We start from the raw sequence: 8,807 nt of genomic DNA, 5'->3' as shown, positions 1-8,807 counted from the left end.
ATTGATTTATTTTAAATAATTTATTTGTATGGATTGATTTATTTTAAATAATTTATTATTGTAGTTGTATGGATTATTTAAATTTCAGTATTGTAAAAATAAAATTATTTAAATCTAAGTATTGCAAAACTCTTTTAAGTTTAAAAATCAGTTTATTTATATTTCAGTTCATTTTAGCAGTCTGCAGACGTTAAAAAACAAACAGTCTTCTTCTTGAAGACTGCAGACTTTTGGTCCACTTCTTCTGCTGCAGATGTGGTCCGCAGACTGTAGACCTTTTACCTCTGCAAAAACAAACACCACCTAAGCCTAAGATAAAGCAATAAGTGGGATTAAAATGTGTATGCTTAATTAGATACTATTGTGAGTAAAAGTATAAAGCATAATTCTTTAAGAAGCCTTAAGAAAGAGAAAAATTCATAAATGATTTATTGAAAAGTAGTGTGATAGTATGAAGTGCATGTCTAGGATTGGTTCTATGAAGACCTAGTTTTTAAGCGTAACTAGTGCTACTAAAAGTTGGTTGTAGCTATTAAATCTCATTGAATAATTATCCCAGGTAGAGGAAAGAAAAGAGATGGTCCATCTCAGGATTTATGCTTAAATCTCTTACTCTAAACTTGAGATAATTTTTCTGTTGTTAAGAAAAATTGAAAAAAAATTAATAAACTTTTTAATAATACTCATAATTTCCTAAACATTTCTTATGAAAAAATAGGAAAAATGAAATTCATTTTGAATGAGAAAGAGTCACGAATGACTACTGATGAGATATAAGGAATTTCATAATCGTTTGAGATTATGCATACTAATCTTAATGATTAGTAACTTCTCAAAAGTTTTGAGAATAAAATCATGTTTAAACAAAATTTGAGTTTGTTGAAGTATAGTTTTATGGTTAAAACTAATATCAAACTTTACTATAGTATGATTATTTATATGTGTACGAGAATTTGCTTACACATTGTTCAAGACATTTTAGATTTATTTCTATCATGATAATGTTAGAAATGTGGGGTGTCTTAAATTATTATCAAAATGAGAGAGGAACCTAACTGTTTGCTTATCAAAGGTTGAAGTCAGAAGTTGGTTCTTGATTCGTTGAGGGGGTGTGTTTAAAGCACATTTGTTGAGGAATTCATGGTGGATATCAAACTTAGTTATACATGTTCAATATGGTCAAACGAAGTCATGGAAAGACTCATAGTGTACATTTCTATTTTCCTATCCCTATGACGAATAATTTAGATACATAGAATGAGCTTAATTGCTCTTAATAAATTCATAGACCATGCATTGGGTAGTCTTAATGAGAAAGACTTGAAGAATTTACAGCTTTTTTGGTTGATAATATATTCTTAACAAGTTCATAACCCAGTGTTGAGGGGGTAGTCCTAATCATGGATGACTAGATGAACTTATCGCTAGAGAGGGTGAGTTTTACTCTTAATGAATTCAAATCCAAGGGTTTGGGTGTTTCTAGTGAGAATGACATATTGAATTCACCGATTAATGAGGTTGAATATTTTTTTAAATGATTTCTTATCCCAAAGTTTGGGTGGTTCATTTAAAAAGAACTTGAAGAAATTCACCTTACCTATTGTGAGTATGAGCTATTGTAAAAGCTCTTAATTATTTCATAGCCCGATTTTGGGTGGTTTATGTTGAGATAAACCTGATGAAATAACTTATGTAAATGGATTAGTCACCTTATATGAAAAAAGTTGGGTTATTTTTCTAGTTTGCTTACTAGAATCCTGAGGAAAGATGCCTATATATACATTCGTATATATACTTTGTAGACACATTCGAGGACTTCAGTGGATAAAGGGGTTAGTTGTGTGTTATGAGTTCACCATAATCTTATAATGTTCAAGATTTGTTCACTTATATAAGAGAAGAATTACTTATCATCACTATGTACTAGTTCCAGATACATTCACTAGTGCTTAAGCAACTAATCTCACTATTGATCTTCTCATGTTTTGACTTCATATTTCTCGTTTTTACGAAAGAAATATTTTGTATTAGTGGGGGAATGTTGGTAATACAAAGAATTTCACATTGGGTATGAACCATTTTGCGTTGTCCGATTCAATTCATATGTGTTTCTTTTTTAACAAAATCCTCCCAATAAAATATTATTTATCAGAGTTTATTTTTACCAAAAAATATCTAATATAGTTTATGGTCATTAAAATAATGTTTATGACATTTAATTATTTTGTAACTTCTATTAGATCTTTTACCATTTTACCTCTATGTTGAGCCTATAAATAGATGTTTAATTTCCCATTTCATATGCACTTCAAGAGAAATCATCCTTATGAATATTTTTTGCTTTAGAAACACTCTCCTTGGTTTTTATAAACTTTTCGGAGTGTCGTTTTGAGTTTTAAGAGAAGAGTAGTACCACCAAGTCCATTCCATCTTTCGGGTGTATGAAATTTAGATAGTCGTGCTAGCCTCTAGGGGCTATTAGCCCACTGAAGTGATTACACACATCGGGGTGAATTCGTTTCTAAGGAAGTGGTTAATACCATGACACATTTAATTAATTCTTCATTTAAATATTTTATTTAATATTTTCCATTCTGTGCTAACGTCTCGTTTTGCAACAGACAATTTTCCCAAAAAGTGTTGCACTTAACACATACTTGCATCGGTGTAAGTGAATAAAATAAAAATATATATATAGCACTTAACACATACTTACACTGGTGTAAATATATATATCTCCAAAAAAAATATTGCATTTAACACATACTTACACCGGTGTAGGTATGCACATCTCCCAATATAATTATAAATTTAATTTATTAACTGTTAACCATCTATTTATCAAAATTCGTGATCGTAACCTTAAGTTTAACTGTTAACCATCATTTTAATGATTCGGTTAATTGAAATCATTTAGCATTAACGATTCTATTAATAACATGTTAAATGTAACTATTATACTAATTAACGATTACATATTTTTTTAATCACCCATACTGTAAATTTGCAATAGATGTATAGTAAAGAACATTTCATAAACATCCAATTATTTAAGTATATCAACCTTGTACAACTAAAACAAGCTTAAGGTCAACAAGTACATTAAAGTACACCATGGAAAACAACTAAAATAACCTTGTACACTACATCAACCTTGGACACTTTGTAAGATGAGCAATTCTAATCTATAAATTATTTATGAAAACAATACACCAAAAAACATCAACAATATCACAAATTTGTACATGCAAGCTTCACATTTGTCCTTTCTCAACTTCTCCTCCACATCCAACAATTTTGAACCATCACTTACACAACAAATTCTTTTGCATTTAAACAATACTTGAGAAACTTTTAACTCTTGATTCTCCCTTAACAACATGTTATTTTCTGTCATAACTTTGAGAAGAATGCCCTTTTCGTATTTGTCTCAAATATCTTCATCAATCCAATGAAAGAATTTACATCCATCATCCTGCATCACATTTCATAAATCTAGTTCAAAATAATAAATAAAATTTCATTATCATTATCACAAATTTCATAACAATGTCATATTTCATCGATCCATGAAGAAGAATTAAACTGAAATCAATTTAGGCAACTAAAGTATCGCTGACCTTTGGTTAATTCTTTTCTGGAAGTACAAATTTTAGTTTTCTTCTCATAATTGCAGAAAAATTCTTGACGGTTTCTTACCTTTGAGTTTGAGGAATATGATGACATCTTTTAAAACAATTCGAATGAAAAAAAATTCAAAATGAATAAGCAAGCTAAAGTTCGTATAACCCAAATGAAATAAAAAATAACCCTAGAATATTTTAATATCAACACAAAATCATGAAAATATCCAAACAAAAACTAAAATGAAATAAAAAGAACACTTGTTTACCTAAAATTTCCTAACACTAGTTTTTTTTAATCAAATCCCTCAATTTTTCTGAAGAAAGCCTTGATATAAATTACCTGTTGCAAATAGGGGAAAATGAGACTATTTAAAATCCACGTGAAGAAATGAAGGGAACTGAGTTTATTTAAAAAAATTGAAAAAAAAATATTTTTAAGTCTCACATGTCATTTTATTAATGGTCACAGAGTTTCACATCACCTTCTACGATGAAGTGGATGAACTCGTTGACGACATATTACACCATGTATAAAATCAAGAATTTAAAAATATTATATATGAAAAATGAAAATTTGATATACTTCATGAGGTAATTAACCTATAATTAACTTTCTATCCCCAAACCCCCTATTCTTTTTAACATCTATTTTCACTATTTTACCTAATTCTTTTGAAAATGCATATAATTTTCATGGCTTTCTTGTCAACAAAGCATCCTTCAAATTTTTTAATATATTTTCTCAAAGCATCTCTTTATCTTTAACTTTATCATTATATTAAATGAAGGAAATCACTCTATTTGCTTTACATTTTTTAACCTAAAATAGAAAACACCCTCAAGGCTTCCTTCAATCCATCCTGTTCAAAGCTTTGTTTCCAGGCATTCAAATTCAAAGATTTTGAGGTAATGAAAATAAAATAATCTCATTATTTTATTAAAAATAATACACAGTTTCTCATTAAAGAAATCTCATTCATTCTAGGTTTATATTATATATATATATATATGCATTCATCAAGCTCGGGTTTTTCTCTCTCTCTTTCAATTCCTTGCAAAGATCTGAATCTGGGTGTGAAGATACACTAATTAGTTGATCTATTTTTAAACTTTTATGGTAATTTCCAACACACATTTTGATGTTTTTAATGTGTTTTTGCTGTTTGTTAATTTGTTCATCACCTGGGTTTCTGTTGAATTATTGAAGAACCTAGATTAAAGCTAGGTTAATTTGCAGACAGTATATAGTAGTAGTAGAAGAAGGAGAAGATACGTTTAATCAGTAAAAAGTACAAAGTAAAGTACACAAATTATTTCCAGATTATGCTTTGGAGATAATCTGCGCTCGGCACAGCCAATTTTCATTATGAGAAAAACCTAGCTTTCACCACGCACAGCTGGTGGTGTATTTTCATTGAATTTTTTCAATTTTTATTTTAAGAATTATTTTATTAAATTTTCGTTTTAATAAGAGGTCAGATCGAAGTTAGATATTCGAGCTTGTGAGCAAGTGGATTTTTTTAGCAATGTCCGGGTTGGATTCAAGTTCGGGTTCTCGCTATATCCATCAGCTACTCCCACCAGACAAAGAAGCAACCGATCACGGTGGCGCGACAACCGATTGTGGCGGAGGAGGCACCACTCCAGGAGGAAGAAGGCCACGAGGTCGTCCAGCAGGCTCCAAGAATAAACCTAAACCACCGATAATCGTCACACGCGACAGTCCAAATTCACTAAAATCCCATGTGTTCGAAATATCTTCCGGTTCAGACATATTCGACTCAGTTGCAACCTACGCGAGGCGGCGTGGCCGGGGTGTTTGTGTGCTTAGTGGCACCGGCGCCGTCACGAATGTTACACTCCGGCAACCGGCTGCTCCTTCCGGGAGTGTTATAACACTGCATGGGCGGTTTGAGATTTTATCTTTAACCGGGACCTCCCTTCCCCCACCGGCTCCGCCAGGAGCTAGTGGCTTGACGATTTATCTCGCCGGTGGTCAGGGTCAAGTTGTAGGAGGGAGAGTGGCGTGTCCGTTAATGGCTTCGGGTCCGGTTGTATTAATGGCTGCATCATTTGCCAATGCAGTTTATGATAGGTTACCCCTTGATCAAGAGCAACAGCCAGTAGTTCAGCTGCAACCGGCAGCTTCACAGTCATCTGGAGTCACTGGCAGTGGTGGCGGAGGGCAGTTAGCTGATGGAGGCAGTGGCACAACAACTAACAGCGGCGCTGGAGGTGGTGGTGTTCCTTTCTATAATTTGGGAAGTTATCCTTTTCCAGGTGATGTATTTGGCTGGAGTGGCACTGCAACGAGGCCTACCTTTTAGTCATCAAATAATGAAGAAATTGTTGCAGAATGTAATGGTTTCATTGCCGATGGAAATTGTATTTCAATGCAGAAAGCAAATGAATCCAAGTTCTGATGATTCAGATCAGTAAGTTTGAGTTCTTTTACAAAACATAATATGTCTCTTCTTTTCTTTTCATTTTCTGGGAATATTTTCTCTCCTTCCAAACATGCTTAATTTCTATTAACAGTAGATATTTTATGAAAGAAACTAAACCTAATGCATATTTATCTATGAATGCATATGTGACATAATTTGAATAGAATATATATGCAGGAACAAATGTTAGACCCTAAAACAAATACTACTTATTATGAAAAATTAGAATTAACATTTGTTTCATTGCTTACATATCTATTTATATTAGGAGTGGTAATAGATCATTGTATGAGAAAACCCTAATTTCAAAAGGTGGAAGAAAATGGTAATGAGTATTTTAAAATTTATTTCACTATTTTTAAATATAAAATACTTATTTTTAGATAATTTAACTAAAAAACCAAATTTAAATGAATTATAATTTATGAATCGTAACTAGTACAATCACTACAAATAGGGCTGGCAATTATCCATGGGTGAGTGAATTATCTACCCACCTGCCCCGAATATATGGATGAAAACCCGCTGTGAAACGGATGATTGGCGGGTGATGGATGGATCGGGTGATGGGTCGGGTCGGATATGGATGAAATTTTTTTGACCCAGCACCCGCAGCATCCATCCACCCATTAATATATTCATCCATCCATATATATATATATATATATTATATATATATATATATATATTAAAAAATAAACAGATGATTGTAAATATTCTTATTCTCTTAATTCTGACTTTTATCACATTGAAAATATGTCTAATTTTTTAATATTAGTTTATCCCTATTGATACTAGGATGGAGAGGACTTTTGAGAAGTGATAGTTTGTTGATGAAGATTTGAAGATTATATTTGGTGTACAAGACTATACATGATGCATCTATTCACTTGAAAAAGGTATCACAAACATAGTGCACAAGACTATATAAACTTTATTCCATTTTGTTTTTGTTTGAATTTGGTGAAAATTTATTGTTCATGTTTTGGTTTCTATGAATATTTAAGTATCAATGTTTGGTTTCTATGAATGTTACAAGAATTTGAGCTTAGGATGTAAAAATAGATTTTGTTCATAGTATCATCTATTTCTCATCCGCTCCACCCGCTCCACCCGCAGATGATGGATGGAGCGGATATAGATGAAATTTTTTGTGGGTGATGAAATTTCTGCAAAGTAGATCAGAAACAATTATAACTTTACCGGACTAACAACCGTGATAGGCTCAATGAGGGAAGGAACAGACTGAGGGAGCACAGCACCATGCATTTTGTGCTTTTCATACTCGAACAATGCCTGCATAAATCGATGTAAACAGAATACAGGAGAACCACTGCCACAATAGCAAATAAATAAAATAAATGTTAAGAATAGGGAATGAGGCCATAGTTTGCAAAGTATGTCTGTGTTACCATAATCAACGGAAATCGGCAATTAGAGCCAAACCTTCCCATAAAAGATACGAAATGTCCAAGACACGTAGTACAGGTCCTATGCGCAACAAATAAACAAGTAAATAAACCATATAACTCCTCTAAAGCAAAAATAATTAGCCATAATCATGGTACAAGGACAGAAGGGCACTTCATGAACAAATTCTATTCTTAAAAAAAAAGGATCCGAGTTAGCAGATATGAAGTTTTTGACCTGATGGATTCCCCACAGGCCCACACGATATAAAACGTCCTACAGAATCACCAACAATTGAACAAGTAGTTTTAATAGGAGAAAAATGCAGACTTTCAGTACTCAAATAATTGGAGAACAAGTCGTTATTCTTATTTTCGGGGATCAAACGATTCTCTAACCTGCCTCTGCCTCTGCCTCTGCCTCCACAATTTGCATGAGATGACCTACAAAGTCGACGGCACGATTAGGAAAGGAAGTCCATAACTACTTCATGTCCTTAACTATATAAGAAGCAAGTGAATTATTATTTTGGTTACTCTAACTAAACAATAAAACTGAATTAATCGCCTTTTCGTATCCAGTAAGACCCAACTAAGAAGTAAGAACTAACTACAACAATGAGTTTGTGCATGCAGATGCTGTACACACAGGCATCCCTCGAAATTCAGGATCAGGAAAGCAACATATTACCAAAGAACTTAAAATGATTGATATGCCCTTCGATTTTAGTTTTACACTTTCGATTAAACTAGTGGCCTTTTGATAATGCACAAGCAGAAGCAAACCTGTTCATAGCCTCCCAATTTGATGACAGCTCTCCAGAACCTTTAGTCAAATGAAAAAGGGAAGAACAATTAAGATAAAGACTTCATCTTTATAAAAACAAGGAACACGATGAACATACAAACTCGAAAAGGGCTTACTTGAGCAAATTCAAATCCTCTTTGTAAAACTAGGGGGTTTGAATTCAAAGTTGTTCTCCCATCAATTTGGTCGGAAACAGCTCGTTGTTCGACAGAATCCGGGTTGTCAGCGAGCGGCTGAGCCGTCAATTTCCCATCTTCTTCAACTTGAGCGTGGTCTTTCACTTCAGCAACTTCTGTTTAAGTGTCCATTGGAGCTAAACCATCAGCTTCGGCTACAACAGCAGCCTCGGTTTATTCCATAACTGACTTGGAATCATCCATAAGTTTTTTTAAAGGAAAGAGGTGTTTGATTCTTTGTAATCCCCTCTAACGAACGAACAAAGAAGAAACTTTTTTTTTTTGGATAAATAACAAAGAAGAAACTTAGGGGTCGTTTGGTATAGTTTTTTTTCATAACT

General features: G+C 32.9%; 1 protein-coding gene across 1 annotated transcript; it reads left to right on the top strand.

Annotated features, from left to right (window-relative positions):
• The first annotated feature begins 5,073 nt into the window (after positions 1-5,073).
• Positions 5,074-6,053, top strand: LOC120171736 (AT-hook motif nuclear-localized protein 25-like). The gene has a single exon (XM_039179389.1). The coding sequence runs from the start codon at positions 5,153-5,155 to the stop codon at positions 5,951-5,953; it is 801 nt and encodes a 266-aa protein (XP_039035320.1). The 5' UTR covers positions 5,074-5,152; the 3' UTR covers positions 5,954-6,053.
• Positions 6,054-8,807: the final 2,754 nt, after the last annotated feature.

The sequence above is a fragment of the Hibiscus syriacus genome, unplaced genomic scaffold, assembly GCF_006381635.1.
Source record: "Hibiscus syriacus cultivar Baekdansim isolate YM2019G1 unplaced genomic scaffold, ASM638163v2 tig00111835_pilon, whole genome shotgun sequence".
Taxonomy (NCBI): domain Eukaryota; kingdom Viridiplantae; phylum Streptophyta; class Magnoliopsida; order Malvales; family Malvaceae; genus Hibiscus; species Hibiscus syriacus.
This window is presented reverse-complemented; position numbering and strand designations above follow the sequence as displayed.

Excerpts from the sequence above, each read along its gene's own strand:
- LOC120171736 (XM_039179389.1), top strand. The coding sequence starts at position 5,153 with ATGTCCGGGTTGGATTCAAGTTCGGGTTCTCGCTATATCCATCAGCTA.